General features: G+C 42.5%; 1 protein-coding gene across 1 annotated transcript in view; it reads right to left on the reverse strand.

The window, feature by feature from the left end:
- Positions 1-11848: 11848 nt before the first annotated feature.
- LOC134099114 (transmembrane protein 255B) overlaps positions 11849-18000 on the reverse strand; it is a 58299-nt gene continuing 52147 nt past the window's right edge. Inside the window, exons 8-9 of the mRNA XM_062551875.1 lie at positions 15397-15534; positions 11849-12020 (exon numbers count right to left, since the gene is read on the reverse strand). Coding sequence (XP_062407859.1) covers positions 11883-12020; positions 15397-15534 — 276 coding nt within the window. The 3' untranslated portion in view covers positions 11849-11882. The remainder of the gene's footprint in view (positions 12021-15396; positions 15535-18000) is intronic.

The raw sequence follows: 18000 nt of genomic DNA on the forward strand, positions 1-18000 counted from the left end.
GCATGATTAATCTCTTCAGTCTGTTTCAGAGATGCTAAGGTATGACATCTTTCAGTGACGTATAGGTATGATAATCTGTTTCAAAGACATTGAGGCATGATCAGTCTTTTTTTTTGTGACATTTAAGTATGGTCAATTTGTTACAAAGACATTTAGGTATAATCAATCAGTCTCTTTGATTGTGTAGGTATAATCAATCTATGTCTGTGAGATTCCATTATAATCCATCTTGTTTCAGTGAAGAATCTAATGAAGTATGTCTTCTCTCTCTGGAAGGGAAAGAAGCTAACTGTCCATGCTATCACTGTTAGGGCCAAAGAAAGGTGTACAACAAACTGTCGACAAAAAGTCGACCTCTTTATAAACGGAACCGCTTGTTTCCTTTGCGCGTTGAGTTGGGGAGTCCTTTGCCTCCCCCCTCGTCGATTGCTTTGTATAACAGGACACCTCGGCAGCCGTTATCCCTTATATGATTTACATTCTGTACAGTTGCGTTTTTGTCATAGTTCACATTCTGGGCCCCAGCTGTGGCGCAACTGGCTGGGGCACCTGCACTGCTCGCCGGCGATCCGGGTTCGATTCCCGGCCCGTGGTCCTTTCCGGATCCCACCCCTGCTCTCTCTCCCATTCACTTCCTGTCACTCTCTACTATCCCTATCAATAAAGGCATAAAACGCCCAAAAAATATACTTTAAAAATACAAAAAAAAAAATAATTCGCATTCCCGAGGCACGTTTGCGATCACACTAGATTGCCGCATGTTCGTTGGTTGGTCAAACCCCAGTGTGTGGGGAAAAGTCTCAAGCTTCTTCTGTTTCCACGACCCAGACAGCCTCAGGTAAGTTCAGTAGGACAGAGACACATTGGGGACTGGGGACTTTTAAGCCAAACAAACAAACAAACAAACAAACAAACATGATATGCATATATTATCACCTACAATATGCATGTCTGTGTGGTTCATAATAAGTATATACTTTTTTGATCCCATGAGGGAAATTTAGTCTCTGCATTTATCCCAATTCGTGAATTAGTGAACACACACAGCACACAGTGAATACACAGTGAGGTGAAGCACACACTAACCCAGAGCAGTGAGCTGCCTGCCCAAACAGCGGCACTCGAACCGGCGGATCAAACCGGCACCCCTCTGGTTACAAGCTTGTGAAGCCCTAACCAGTAGGCCACGGCTGTTGCCAAAAGTAATTTTTTGATTGGTGAAGTCAGCTTTCAGTGCTTTCCAAAAAAATGAGAGGTCTGTCTTGCAAACAAAACTATTGTGTAGAAGTTGCAGACAGTGGTTATAGTAACAAATTATGTGCTGATTGAAGATAAATAAGTTTTGGTTTCACTTTACTTGAAGGTATCTACATAAAAGTGACATGATATGAACATGTCATAAACATTATAAACAAGTCTTAAACATTCATGACTTCACACTTCTGCCATTAAGTGTCATTCGGTTTTTGTCATGACAAGTTAGGGTTAGGGCTAGGATTAGGGTCATGTCTCTCTTATGTAGATACCTACAAGTACAGTACAGTCTGTCTGTCTACTCTTGTAAATTCAGGACAAATACACAACACACCAAGCTTATACAAAGCTGTAGATACATGATGGCGTGCAATGGATCTAGTGAACACTTGAACACTTGAACATTGTGTGTGTGTGTGTGTGTGTGTGTGTGCGAGCGCGCGTGTGTGTGCGTGCATATACATGCGTTTGTGTGTGTGGGTGTGTGTGTGTGTGTGTGTGTGTTTGTGGTGGGATAGAGAAGGAGAACATTAAAATAAATCTTAAAAGGTGTCCCGGAGCTGTGATACAGTCGACTCATTTAGCCTCAGAGGTCCTCAGCCTCCTTGGAACTTGACCCAAAAAAACTACAGGCAGTCCGACATTGCCTTCCAGGTATGATGGCGTTGTAATGCACCCAGCTGTCTGTGGATCGAAGGGAGTTAAACGGCAGGGGCATTCTAAACACACTAAGTCATACCACATGCTTCTATCTGGCTGCCCTTCTTTCAGTTTACTCTACCTCTGTCATCACTGCCGTTCAACACCGCCAGATTTACTCTTGTCGGGGGTTGTGTGTGAGAGCCAACTGAGTTGACTGAAAAATATGAAAATAGTATAAACGCACACAACGTAATACTGCAGTGTCATGGGATGTCAGCAGGTTTCTGGACATGCTTGCCTTCTCTTGTTTTGGGGCAATGGAGCATACCTAAATGTCAAAATAAACATGAAATTGAATGAAATTATCCATGGCTGCAACAAGTACTTGCCAAGAGAAAAGGAATGTCAGTAACTGGTGAATGTGAGCCTCTGAGTCATGTTCTACTGCATGTATTGTGTTTGGGATAGAGTACACAGATTGCAAACCAAGGGTGTTTGTTCTCAAACACTTTCCAAGACTTTACACAAGAGTGCTTTTAGTGTCAGAAGGCAGAATTTGCACGCTGCTTTTACCTCAACGTGACTATAATGACTTATTGTAGTGCGGTCGGTGCCCCCGATTAGACAGTAGTTCACACTGGCGCCATCTCTGCTCTACGGGGGGACATTGGGAGAGTCCTATGGCCTTATGAATTTCCCGAGAACGCACAGCTACAGTAAGTCTGTGAGTCTGAGTCCAGACTTTGGTATTTGACCAGAGAGGGTTAAAGCGGAGCAATGAAGGATCTTTGATTTGACCAGTCACTCCTGTCCTCCTCCCTCAGAGGAAACTGATCAACTCAAGACTGCTCTCTAAAGCCACCAAAATGACACATGATTGTTCTCATTCTGGTCACCCACTGTTTCAACTCTTGCCCTCAGGGAGACAGACGTTACAGACTAAAAAGAAGGACTAGATTTAGGAATAGCTTCTTTTAAATAAAGCTAAACTTTTTTAATGATGAAGTTTGCACTGTTACATTGTAGCCTAGAAATCTAGACGCCCCTAGCGGCAGCAAATGTAATTTGGCTGGCGGGGCAGTCTAGGCACGATCCATAGAGTTTTGGAGCTGAGAACTGGAAAATCTAGCGAGCCAATCACAGCGTGTATAAAGTCGGTGGACCGTGAACGGGCTTAACATAATGGTGACTGACTGACATGCGACCAGAAGTTGCGATGGTAACGCATCCTGCTACTTGAAAACAAGAAGATGATTCGTTTAGCGTTATCCTATTGCGGAGAAGGAATTTGAAAGACAACTCTTTATCCCACCCCTCCGATTGAGCCCTGACTACGGTGAGTTCCCAGACCCTACATCTTGATGTTGGTCTGGCTCGTCAGGCTAGTGACATTGGCCAATTTTGAGCTCCTCAAATTGAAAAAAAAGTTCAACTCGAAGCAGAAAAGTGGCCGACATCATTCGCGTTTCTATGAAAAACATAATGCACCTTGCGTTTTACAAGCGTCGGGTGATCACACCCTTAGTCTGTCTCTCCAACATGGGCATGACAGCACAGGGAGACTCTGGCCACAGTTCACATGGTCTGAGTTCATGTCTATACTGGCCTGCGTGGATGGAGCTCTCTCATGCATGGCTCCTCTCTGTTGTTGTTTCTTCTCCTGGTCAGTCCACCCCCTGCCAGTTCTCTTTTACGAAACGCGGAGCAGCTGGACTCCAATGTATTTCTTCAGCCCTCCGCTGGAAAAGACAGTGGGGCGGCGACTGCACCACGCATCCATCCCTGTCAAAGGTGTCCCAGCGAATGAACATCAAATGCTTCTCAGGCCATATTGAAGAGCCCACGCCACCCCAAAATCTCCAGCATCCAGTTTATTGTATTTTCTCAAATCAGCATAAATCTGCCACAGTGATCACAAACACATTTGGGTAAGTGTTTAGGTAACATCTTGGCCCCGTCTGAAGCGGCATGTTATCTGGGGTCAATCAGACGTGAGCTGTATGAGCTTTATGGGTATATCGTGTGTGGATGTATCCTGCAGCGTGCTGTGTCCGTGCCACATGCGACAAAGGTGAGCACCGTTTTACAGAGCGGAATAAACTTGGAGAGGGTTCTGACCATGTGCTGGCCCGGCATGGGTGAGCTGTTGCAATAGTGTGTTTTTATTATCTTCATGTGGGACTTAAGTTGTTTGTCATGTGTAATTGTTTTGTTTATCCTCTTTGAACGGTAATTACAAACCACCATCTTGCTGCTTTACTTTCATTCCTTACGAGTAGCCTACTGCATCCACATCGAATGAAGATTACAGATGTACTCACAGCTTGGGTAATAAACGGAAATAACCCACGTCTTTCACAACATGACTGCAACACCAATTAACTTTCGGTCATTATTTGGGGATACCTTGGATTCAATTCATAGTGTCACACTCTTAGTGTCACAGAGAGATATCTAGGTACAGCTATGGAATTTGGCACGATGCTACTGTATTTGTTGCCTGTTACACAATTGCTTGTGTAGAATTCAAACAAGTACAGTAGGTCACCTGCTTTTGTTTCTCGCTAGCACCTCCTAAAGCAGATGTAATCAGAGTTCATTATTAAGTAACACCTAAAGGGCAGTGGTTCTCAAACTTTTTACAATGAGTACCACCTCAGAGAACAATTGGCCCTCCAAGTACCACCATTATGACCAGCATTAAAATGTGTTAGCTCCGAATTTGCGCAAGCAACCTTCAGGTCGGCTAGGCTAGGCATTGGTAATTCATCCCCAGACCCCGACTGTTGAATAAAACAAAGTCTTGCGTGTGTATGCGGGTAGGAGTTTGGGTAGGGGGCCCTGGCTTGTCTTAGACACAGGCAAGGGGGCCTTCAAGGAAAAAAAGGTTGGGAAACACTGACCTACAGTATATGGGATAGTTGGTCGAGGTTGAGGGAAATGGGTGGCTCATTCTGATAAGTGTGCATTTGTTGCAGTTGTTTTAGGGTGTTTTCACTACAGCTGCCCTAGCTGACAACTTCGCACTTTGATCGCACAGCTTTACGCAATTACTGTACGAGCATATTCATTGTTAATTTGCATAACATAGCAGCTGGGAAGTCACACTGTCATGTGAATAACAGATGGCAAAAAAAACATAACTGATTCTCCCTGCGCCTTTGTATTTCACAAATATAAAGTAACAAAAAACAGTATCAACAAAAGCAATTAAATTTTTTTTAACACTTTGCTTGAAGGTATCTATGTAAGAGAGACACGACACTGTCATGACACATGAACCCTATAACCTTAACTCTAACTCTAACCCTATACCCTAACCCTAATTTGTCATGACAAAACCGAATGACACTTATATTACTGTAATGAAAGAAGACTTAATGTTCATGACACTTTCATGACAGTGTCATGTCACCCGTGAAGAAATCTTGGAGTTTAAGGATACCCCAAAGACCCCTAATCAATTATATCTGCAGGCTCATTGAGAGCTCAGAACATCATGCAATTGCAAGATGAAGACAAATTATTTATGACCTTCAATGCCACATCTGCTGGTCCAGGAGCGCACAGGAAGATTTGGCCTGAAAAAGTGGAATGTTTGGCTAGATTTCAGATTTCCAAATCCACCAGCGAGAGAGAGAGAGAAAGAAAGAGAGAGAGAGAGAGAGAGAGAGTAAATGCTATTCTGAACTGTCAGTATCATCCCCTGACTCTCCAGTGATGTACTCCTTCTCCTCTTCTGTACATGTTGCACACATGAATGCCTGCCGCAGCATAGGAACCGCATATTTTAAAGCTTGCTAATAGCATGTCATGGTAAGCCTGCTGTCGAGGAAACTTTCCATGGTCCTATTGTGAACCACTTGTCGAAATGGTGTCATGAATCACTTTTAGTATCGAATATCTCCAAAAACTGAAAACATGTGCATTGATTTAAGAGACATTATTCCCTCTCTGTTGGCTGTATAATGATTCATGGCCAGAATGTGGAGTCCCTGGAATCCCTAGAAATATCTGTTAGCCACATAAGACAATAAGTGGACATGATAAATAACAACAGCATATAAGAAAAGCCAGCAACATGTCCTTTGACAAACAGAAAGTGTTTCGGAGAACGTTACCTTGAAGTCAGAGAACATGAACAATGTAGCCTTCAGAACTTTTTGGAAATCACAGCCCAGATTCAAGCAGTCTTTTATCCCCTTTGGCATCTCTCTCCAAAACTCTTAGAGGAAAAGAGATGTTGTTTTACTCATATACTGTATCAAAGTATGTTTTGCATGAACTTATAGTAGGCCTATTACCCTTTGGTCTTCTTCTGTTTTTGCGTTATGTTCCATGCTTATGTTTGCTTACAGTACATCCCACTGTTGTGTGTACCCATTCACCCGAAAAAATAAAGTGATTGATTGATTGATTGATTGATTGATTCATTCATTCATTCATTCATTCATTCATTTATTCATTGAAATATCAGGGCAAACCTCCCTGGTCAATCAAGTCATGAACATTAGATGCTCTGAGCAAACAATCAAACCCCACTAACCCAGGTCACTCCCACGGCATTCCTTCAAGTCAGAAATCAGTCGTCACTCGTGTGCTTGTTTTTTGCCCACATATCCCATACCTGACCCTATACCACGCCAAGCGTCTTTATCTGACTACTGATGTAACATGTGGCGACGTCACCTCACTGTCCACACGATTGAGACAAGAGAGACCCCTTTGTCTGGGCACTAACGTCAGATACTTACCACGGCTTTGATAGGACACAAATGCACCATGCCTGGCCTTCTAACTTTGACTGATTCCTTTCACTGTGAGCTTATTCGATAACTGGATAACTGGCTTGCAGATTACAATCGTCATCGAATGAATAAAGGCTGCTTAAGGGACCAATAGAACAGAATTTATGTGAGACCTGGTTGAGACTCCAGACTTTAATATGATAGAAGAAGTCATGATACACAGTGTGTGTGTGTGTGTGTGTGTGTGTGTGTGTGTGTGTTAGAGAGAGAGAGTGTGAGCATGAGAATGCATGCATGCGTGTGTGTGATATGTATTTGAAATTCTGATATCTTAATCTTGTACTTATAGTGGGCAAATACCTACCACATTTGTAATTACTCCCACAGAGGAACTCCAGTCCGGTGACATAGACCACAGTACCCATACTATACAAACACCTGTCCGACTTACGCCGAAAAAGAACGAAAAGCATCAAATTCACCTTTGTTTTGAAAAAAGGGGTTAATTTGACTCCACACATTAATTTTCCGAACATCATATTGATGCCTAAAATAGGAACAAGAAAACATGCACTCTCTCTCTCTCTCTCTCTCTCTCTCTCTCTCTCTCTCTCTCTCTCTCACACACACACACACACACACACACACACACACACACACACAGACTATCAGCATTGACCCAAACATTCCCTTTTCGATTGCCTCCACAGAGTCTGCTGCTTGACACGATTAGGAACGCACTCACATGAGCCGTGCCTCACCCTCCAATAGCAATGTCTGGTGATTACCCGCCCCGCCCGGGCACTGTTGCCCTGTTTTTTTGCTCATCCATGCCAGGGGGCCATCAATGGCATTTATTCAGCCATGCCAGGGCCCAACCAAGCGCACAGTTCCGCTGCCATTTTACTGAGCCATGCCAAGGGCCCACCAGGGGCCAAATTCATAATCGGTTCTAGCCATGCAACCAAATGAAAAACACACACATCATTCTTAACCAAAACCAAATGGATTTTTTAACCAAAACTCTGACTCTGGTGATGGGTAACAGGATTGCTCATTGCTCTGGGATGCCTCTGATTCAGCCACCAAATGTGTGTTTTGTGTTTGTGTGTACTTCTCTTTAGTTCTGTGTCTTTCTCGTGGTCGATCGCTCATCAACAGACCAGGGAGGTGCAATATGAACATTCCTCAAAGGTAATGCTGTGGGGTCCCGTCAGTGGTAGTCATCCACTCTCCATGGGTGCTCCATCCATCACTGCTCCAAGACCTGTCACTGCTGGTTCTTTCACACATCACTTACACTTACTATAATGGGACTAAATATGTCCTGCAGTTGTAGCTGCTGGATTTGATAATGATATTTTGTAATTCACTCTGAATGACAATGTTGTATTAGGCATAAATAACCAGAATACCAGAGAAGGTTTTAATCATTCATTCAAGTTATGAAATATGTCACAATAATAATAATAAAAAACGTATGAAAAAGAGTTTTTCTAACATGTGCAAGACATGTCAATGTCAACTCCATCTGCAGATGCCTGAGGAAATTGTAACTTGTGAAGTATAGGTTCTGTTAGCAGGAAATAGGAGGGGTATTTGTAGATACATATAGTCATGTTAAGGACATTAAGATGATCCTTGTTAGGGTAATACTACTTTTATATTTGGAAATAAGGAATACATATGCAGTTTAATCAGCCACAGCATATTTTATACATATTAATTGATTTATTTTCTCAATATTGGATCATGTTATGTTTTGTCCCAGTTCTCATGCTCCAGAGGCTTTTCTATCTTGTTACGTTTGAAATAAAGGCACTTCTGCTAATGGTTGAAGATGTGCCCGGATAGACCTCAAAGACATCAAAGTCCTACCCATGAAAAGCTGACTGTCTGAGTCTTGAAAACACATTAAGTGCAATTTGCGGTGCCACTTGCTGAGATGTAAAATATTCTTTGAAGTAGCTAGGTCAAAAACAGAAAACAGGTTTAGTTCCCAGTTGTGCTCATTTTGCTGGATTTTATGTACAAAATGTTGACAAATATTTCCTCTGTGTTCTTCTACATGATTTCAGTGTCTTCTGATGGTATCATCTAAAAAAAATAGATTGAGGAAGATTAGCTGAATTCGCCTGTTGATTTTGTTAGCATTTTAACAATCAGTATCAGTATATGCAATCAGCAATCAGACACTCGTGATTGTGGCGTTTTAAAGGATATACCCACTGTGCTGTGGTTCAGCTGTAGGCAGGCCAAGTGCCGCAGGTAACCACAGCCGTGGGTATATTTAATCCCCCTCTCGCTTGCTCAAACTTGGCTGTTAAGTTTTGTGAGTGAGTCACTGTAAGCAAAACACAAGGTGTTGCAGGGACCTTTGAAACAGAATACATGACAAGTTTGAGAAGCTCGTCTCACTCATCAATTCACTCATGAAGGTTCATTCCACAAGATTGGTGTCCGACCGGGCGTATGTCCTACTTGCTTCGATGATTGCTTTATATTGGAATAAAGATTGAAGCTGCATTAATGAGTGGTCTGGTCGCCTTTAGTTCTGTATGATAATATCTCCACCTTGATTGGGATGGATGGATGGATCTCAGATGCCTTCTCTCATACCAATTCTACAAATGTTAATGTTTCTCACACCTCAGTTCTTTCCTGGCACCATGTGAGGCCATAGCATGGACCGTTGAGTATTCCCTGCAAAAAAAGAAGGGGAAAAAACAGCTAGGAACCATGTGGAAACTTATGCTGGTAGCTGGTTTTAGCTGGTCTTTGCTGGTTTTATTCCAGCTCTGGCTGGTCTTTGCAGGTGTGGCTGGTTGGGCCAGCAGGTGGACATTTGACCATTTGAGGAAGCTAGTTATGCTGGTGTGTCAGCCTGTCATGTGCGGAGCACCAGCAATGTAGACCAGCAACACCAGCTAAAATGACCAGCTTGAGGTGGTGCGGCAAGCAAAAGGCTGATGGTATGTTTTCACAAGATTGTGCTGGTCTATCAGGTCAACCATCATAAGATTTTCAAACAAGCTGGTTAACAAGCTGGTCAAATCAGCACATAATATTGTCAGGCCATGAGAGTCTACACACACACACTCACACATATTATCTTGGTATGTGTGGGAAGGCTTGTTTGGTATCAGTGTTAATGATGTGGTGGTACATATTTATTGGTGAGACATTTGCAATTTGGATAAAAAACAGAGAGTCAACAAGATAGTCTTTGGTCTTTAAAGTTTACTGGCAAATATAGTTTCAATGTTGGTATAAAAATGTCCAAACCCTGGCATTCAACAAACTGTTGACTTGGGTGGGAAATCGCTGCTCACACTGCCCTAAAAGCTTGTGTAAAAACATTGTAAAAGAATAAGCTCATCATTATAAAGACTTATATTTACATTTCATATACAGACATTTACAAAAATCCAATTCCTCGGCAACCCAAAAGGTCCTTCGCTCTCCTTTCACAGAATGGCTCATAACCAAGACTTAATACATAATACATAAAACAATCAATTTTAAACATGAATCTCCATTCCAAAGCGGGCTGTTCAACTCTCTAGTGCAGGACAAGAGTAAATACTTCATTAAAGTTGATGTGCTTCATTCTCCTGGAGTTCACTGCAGACTCAGATGGCTGTATAACATAGAGTACAGGAAGAAATGGAATGGCTCTTACAGGTACATCAGGGTTTAGAAAGACTTGGAGCAGAAATAGTTAAATTCTTACAATACATTTGTTCAGCATGAGGTCCAAAATCTGATGAAAACAAACTGTTTTAAACCCTGATTGCTGGTGGTGAAGATTCAGCATATGAGAGTAATCATCGATGTTCAGTTGTTTATCTAGACTAATTAATTATTTATCGTAGATCAACAGGAAAATGTCAAGCGCTGACTTTAATAGCTGTTTTCGCCCAGTTGTTCCACTCAATGGAATTAATAAATGTTTCATCCGGGAATTCACCGACCAGATGAACATCCTTTAATCCTGGTGTTTTTTCCTCTGTTCACACCACGCGTCTACATCTTAATAAGCATGACCTTAACATTGCATTGCTCTTCATCTTGTGTGGAGAAAGTCTGTGCAAGTCATTACTGAATGTGGCACAATCTACTGCCAATGGAGGAGAGTAAAGTAAGGTTATGGACTGACTGCAGTAACTGTACTTTTATATATACAATTTCTTGACACTTACAAATCTAAACACACATCAGTTCGTATGCACAGACTCTCCATGGTAGCGTGAACAGATCGTGGTAAACGGTAGTGGCAACAAGTTCAAATCGTTCAAAATCTGTACATTTCTGCAGCAAAGGTAAATACATTGTTTCCTAACTCCCGATGCAGTTTATTATCAGTTTGTATAGGTTAGCTGAAGTAGAAAATAACGTAGGAATCCCTGATTCCTGATTTGATTGGTTAGGCTGGACCAATAACATAAAAGTACTACGCTTCTGTTTTAAAGTGGAACTCTGCAGGGGTTTTTTTTAGCTAAATTTACCTTAACTGAACAGCTCTGGAGTCATTGGATTTTTTTCGGGTTGAATGGTGGATTGAGGAGAGTGTAAAATATACACGTTAAAGCTATAGGGGAAGCTCTGCAGAGAAACCCGCCAGCGTAAAACGAGAAAACGGCAAAGAAATCGGCAAACCTGCATAGTTTCTCTTTAATTCCAATATTTGGTCCTGCTGGTGACCTTGTAGTCTACAACAGTTGTGCAAGCACATTCTGCATACTCTGTGGAAACGCTTTCTAGCTCAATGTTTAATGGTGATCTGTACAGGTGATGCTGTCCTCAGTCCTAACTTCAACTCTAGACTATCCAACTATACCCTTCTGAAACAGATTCCTTTTCTACCTTCTTTTCTCTGCCTGAAATATGACTTACTTAGTCAAAAGAGATGGTCAAAGCCTCAACACCCCATGTACTGTAAGGACACCTTTCACTTTGGACTTTGTATTATGTTCAGGTGAAAATCTTGCATAGTGTACTGTACCTTTAATATATAAGACAGTGTAGTGATCTCTGATAACAGAAATATACACTATATGAAATGAAATACAATTTGTCAGACTCAAGGGAAAAGTTAAACCATGTTGATTTCAAGACAAACATAAATTGAAGAAGATGCTCTCTAGTGGCAATCCCAAGTGGCAATCCCAATGGGAGTTTGGAGGGGGGGGGGGTCTGGGGGAGTCTGGAGGGGCCAGGTCTGTTTGGTGCTGGCTGTTAGGCGGTGCATCCTTGCAGTCTGTAGGGGAGCAGATTGTAGAGGGGGGCAAACGGTGGGGGATGGGGGTCCGACTGGGCGGAGGAGCCTGCAGAGTCACTTGCTGAGCTGCCTGCCGACGCATACAGGGAGGCTCTCTGTAAACACACACCACACACAGAGGAGAGATGGGGGGAAGGGGGTAGAGAGAGAGAGGGGGAGAGGGGGGGAGGAGACAAAACAGAGATAAAAAGAATTGGAAAGAGAAAAAAGTTAAAGACTGTTTACTCAGACAAGGATATGGTATGTACTGCTTTTCTGAGAGGGCCCAAAAACAGACATAAATTCATATGCCTCCCTAAGCACACTATCAAGATCCTTCACATCCTGGTGGCCAGGATCCAAACGTCTGACAGGTGAAATTCAGAAAAGTATGCAGATAAAACAAAGTTGATAAAGTTGAAGGTTAATAACTCATTTGCCTTTATAGGTTTGCCTGAGAGAAATGAATTGTTTCTCTGATAGGGTTTCTGGTTGGATTAACAGATCATGTTTCACCTCGGTTCATGTCTGAATCTAACATTTTTGCTTTATTCCTTGGCAACGCGTCTTACTACTACAAAGTCCACTTTATAAGGCCCTGGCTCCAAGCTGCACCTTCCCCAAAAGGGGAGATATGAAGAGAAGAGAAGAGAAGAGAAGAGAAGAGAACAGAAGAGAGGATGGACTGATGAGAGATGGAGAGGATGTACAGTCATTGTGAGTTCAAACAAGGACAGTGTACAGGAAGGGGTGGACTGTACAGTAGGTGAACAGAGTGCAAAATTAAAAAAAAAAAAAAAAAGCTAAGGAGACAATTAGTCAAGAGGGGCGGATCGTGTGAGCCAGATGTGACAATATACCAGAGGTATTTGAAAACACTTCATATGGATTACACAAAGTCATTAATAGTAATCAACTGACAATAAAACAGCAAAAAAAAACAACTGTAACTCTTAACCAGATGTCAACTGTCTAGCAATCCCACTCACACCGATTAGCTTATTTGGATTCTTTACTGTTAATGTCGGGGGGGGGGGGGATTGAGTGACTCCGGCTGTATTGTGTAACAAACGCTTCCTCTCACTCTGTCTTGGGGCAACTGCAAGATCAACACAGAACCAAGTCCACAGGATGAGGCTCACAGGGTACTCTGTCAGCCTCCACCGCTCTCTCCACTGGTCCTTTGGTCACTGCTCTCCATGCTCGCCGGGCCATGTTATAATCTGAGAGAATAGCTAAACTCATGAGAACATTCATTTCTTGGCCCCTTAACTTGGCTAAGTTTTTTCCCCATATTTTCTTTCCATCATACTTTTTTACTTTCATACTTTTTAAATGGCCCATTCTACAGTGGTGTCTGCGTGTGTATATGAGTGTGCGTGCGTGCGTGCGTGCGTGTGTGCGTGCATGCATGTGTGTATGAGTGAGTGTGTGTGAGTGTTTGTGTGCGAGAGAGAGCGCCTGTATGTGTATAGATAAATAGAAACTTTGTTGATCCCCAAGGGGAAATTTAAGGAAACGTGTGTATACTGTATTTATGTGTATGTGTGCTTCCATGTTTGTGTGTGTGTGTTTGAGAGAGAGAGAGAGAGAGAGAGAGAGAGAGAGAGAGAGAGAGAGTATGTGTGTATGTGTGTGTGTGTGTGTGTGTGTGTGTGTGTGTGTGTGTGTGTGTCTGTCTGTCATATGTGTGTGTATGTTTGGTTTGGCTGGATACTAGGACATGTTTTTGCGCTGCCATCACTCCCAAAGCAACAGTGCATTGCGGGGAGCGTGCTCCGGCAATGTGAGCATGACGAGAATCCGACTTCGGAGTCGGGCGGCGTTCCGGCTCCCAAAAGCAAGCACAGGAGGTGCACTTGAGCACAAGGGGTCAACGCCGGTCAGTGGGTGGTGCTACAGTGTGCAGAGAGGGTCATTCAAGGCAAAGCCATGAGAGATACAGTACGTGCACTGAGGACACAAATGATCTCTGGGAATGAGTGGATGGAGGAGGAGAGGGGGAAAACCAAGAGAAGAGGAGAGGAAAAGAACACAGAACGTTGACCTAAGTTCTCCTAAGATTCGGACCACTGGTTCTGCACTGATCTTGCTGTGAGACCTTGAATTTCCCATGATGATTAAACTGCAATCTGAATTTAGTTACGAGAATTAAGACCATGAGATAAGCATAGCATATAAACATACAGTAACCAGAAATGTAAACATAGGGCTAACATACATTTCTGCGTTTATATAGGGCCAACTTACTTTCCCTTTTGAGATATAAATGTTGTTGCTTCCCCCCATTACATACACATTCATATATCATAACTAATCTAAGTCAAATGCAAACCACCAGTTACAAAACCTCATCACTGCAATATTCAATAAGTATATATAGCTGGGAAAATATTAAAATTCTAAATGGTAAGGCTCCATCTCCACTCTGCTTTTATAAACAAATAACTGCAATAGTAGAGCTACTGTACAAGATCTGCCCTAAGAGGGGATTGAGTAGTCCCTCTTAGGACCATTGCTTTTGGTCACCTATGCTTCTCTGTAAGAGCTTCACATTTCTGGAACACTATACCAAATCACATAAGAAGTTGTACTTCCATACACACAGTCTCCCAACAACTTAAGAATGGTCTCTTGAGCAGTCAGACATGCGAACACTTTTAATTCTTAATATCTACAGTACATCACACATCACACCATGCATTCTGGCTGTTGCTAGGAGTGACTGTTAATGTTTTATCTCTGTGTTATAAGTGTGTTCTTGTTTGTGTTTTCCCTTGTGTATGTTTTTTTATCTACATGAGTGATAGCCTGTTCTGTGAGGTTGTTGTCTTCTTAATGTGTCTTGTGTTTGTTTCTTTGCTCTGTGTTTTTGTGAGCTTTGTATGTGCTTTTGTAATTTATATTTTAGTACTGACTTGGCATTTTGACTTGGCAAGTCAAATTAGTGGTTATTTACGGTACATCTTGCCAAAGGACAGCGGTTGAACATTGGTACAACACTGGTACATTGTAGAGAAATGTAAATTAATGTGCACTGTCCTTATAAATTAAATAAAATGAAAATGAAATAACAATAAGCTATGTGCTTTCCTGAAGTTATGTAGATGTACAGGTCATGCAGTCACTGTAAAAGTAGTGCAATACTGTACAATGATACAATTTTGAATCATGTAACGTTTAACTGATATTGAACACGGGTATACACTCTTTAAAAAAAGGTTCTTGGGGTGCTAGATAGAACCATGCAGGCTTTAAAGAACCCTTAGGGGTTCCTTTGATGTACCCTTCAAAATGGCTTAAAGAACCATTTAGGGGTGCCATATACAGTATGACACATGATGCAATAGAACCATTTTCGGTTCTATACAGCACCTTTTTCTCTAAGAATGTAGTAGCCTATTCCCATTTATTGATTGCAGTTTATTTATATATGCTTGTCATTATTGTCCAGTGTGACTCATTATGAATACAGCTGTAGTGGACACTCACCGGGTACAGTTGATCTCTGGGCTGTAGGCTTGGGTCTGCCAGCAGAGGAGCGGAGGGCAGGGAGGCAGACTCTCCGAGCGGACTCAGCGGAGCGAAAAATCCCCCCCTGGTCGACTCGGGGCCAACCATGCCTTTCTTCTGCAAATGTGAAGCATGCAACCACATTAGGAACAAAAGCAACCTCAACACACGCCAAGTTCATGTAACACTTATTACAGGGTAATGGTCTGTCCCATGACTTCCTTTGGAGGGTTGACAATGGGGTACATAAGTGCTAAGTGTTGGACTACTGGCATAAAGAAACACAGAACTTGATTCAAGTTGTCACAGGATTAGATGTCTGTGCATCGTTGCGTATAAAGAGGCAGATGGCTCTGATTATGAAGAGGAGTGCTGGATCACTGTCATGAATTAAAATGCACGAAGGAAATTCCACCATGAGTCACCACTAGAGCTTGTGTTCAAGGTGGGCTTGTGTGTGCATGTGTGCATGTGTGTGCATGTGTGTATGTGCATGTGTGTGTGTGTGTGTGTGTCTTTGTGTTGATTAATGGATCACAGCATTATTGTAGGGGATTACACAAAACTAATGACTATTAATATCTGAGCAGCAGCTGCCTGGATATCGATTTCAAGTCTGCTACATTTCCATCCCCTGAAGACGAGCGAAATACGAACTCGTGTACAAACGTTCCACCAGATCCCCTTCTGCCCTGCACCTCTCACTCGCTCATCACTGATGACCCATATTACTATTTGGTCTTTGGCTTCGGACAGCACCATCTGGCAGCGCTCTTCTGGCTGGACCCAGGCTCAATGTTCTCTTCCTGACACTACCTAAACCAGCTGCTGGTCGTGGGGTGATCAGGGGAAGGGCTCCTTTGGCCGCCATCTTTTCCTGACGGCCTGATTCCCTGGGCCCCATCCATTCCTGATGGACGGTATGACTAAGGATCAAACGCTTTGGATTGGGTCTGCTGCAAGCTCTATTTATATGTCATCATGTTTTAGTTTTTGTTTCTTTGAGGGATTAAAACTGGTTAGTCGTCCATCCCTGTCTTCATCATCGGTCGGATTTAAGTGGATTTCCATGCTTCATTTAATTCTCCTACAAAGGCTATTATTTAGCCAGCGGTGCTGCTTGCCCCGAGAACACTGTTCCCTTGCTCCCAGTTGGATTCACTGAACCGTTATTAATGCTGTTTTCAGCCAACTTTGCTCCAAAAAAAACCCAAAAAATCAATCGAGGCGTTTCAGAGGCGAGCATGCCACGAGGTATGGACCCGTAATGTACAATTTGTTTAACCGAAACAAAAACTATGCATGGACAATTTATCTAGACAAAGCACAAAGTACTGTACTACGCACGCACACACACACACACACACACCTGGGACCATGAGTTCAGCAAAGGGTTTGTGTACTTCAGTCTGCAGATACAAGGCTGAGGCCTACGCTGCAGAGTGATTTTTGAAAGGATGGAGCCAGTGTTCTTTAGCCTGCTTAAAAAAAAACTCGCTTTGTGAAATGCTAGCATGGACAACATGGGCATAGACAGGATGCCTCTAATTTGTGTATTTTTTATTATCCTCCCTCCTCCTTCCTCATTCCCACTGATCTAGATAAAGAATGATGGGGCAGCTACAATCGGATAGTCTATTCAGCGTTAGTTATAGAGCCAGGAGGTCATCGAGGATCGAGGAGAGCGAAGAGAGGTTGAGAAGGGGCCATAGTGTTAACTTTGAAATCATTGGTCCATTCTAACCAATTACGTACATTCATCAGGGATTCTAAACGTTACCGCCTGCTTTGCTTCAAACTTTGCAAACTGACAATAAACAGCATCAGCAGTCAGGAAACAATGTATGTAGCCTTACCTTTTCTAAATAAATACATACATATAAATAAATATAAACATACAGTACATATTCTTTCCATGTTTGCAGGCATTGCTATAACAGTTCACCACAGCCACTTTCGATTTTGAAACTATAGCGCCATCCCCTCTCGTCGCTGATTGGCCTGTCCTTTTTGGGGTCTGATGGAAACGTTAGTGAATTCTGGTGTTCCAGAGTCCAGACTTGTATCTCCCTGAAAGGAGAAATAGGTGGGCATGGCCAGGCTAAGTTTTCTTGGCCCGAAACTGTATGCTCTCAACTGGTGGGTTGTTTGCATTAGCATGTTGTCTTGCAGAGTTCAACCCAGGACATATTCAATGTTGCGATGTTGTCAGTTCAGAGGCCTTTTCGTTTGGCAAGTCCTTGTATGGCTTACAGTAATGTATGTTAAAGAGAGGTTGTTCTGTGAAACAAGGACAAGTTGCTGTATCTGGAAAGCCAAAGCTTTTCCACTGCCCAAACCATACATATAAACATCATGTTTCCGACCTCAATGTCTACTCGTTCTTGGCTCTCATGAGGATAGCCTCATTTATTTTATATTGTGGGTTGATGTTACATTTAATATGACAACCTTGATGGTCAAAATAGCCTTTAAGTACATATGTGGTTTAATCGTAAATCTATCTGCCTGAACACACACACACACACACACACACACACACACACACACACACACACACACACACACACACACACACACACA

Source organism: Sardina pilchardus, chromosome 13 (assembly GCF_963854185.1).
Source record: "Sardina pilchardus chromosome 13, fSarPil1.1, whole genome shotgun sequence".
Taxonomy (NCBI): Eukaryota; Metazoa; Chordata; class Actinopteri; order Clupeiformes; family Clupeidae; genus Sardina; species Sardina pilchardus.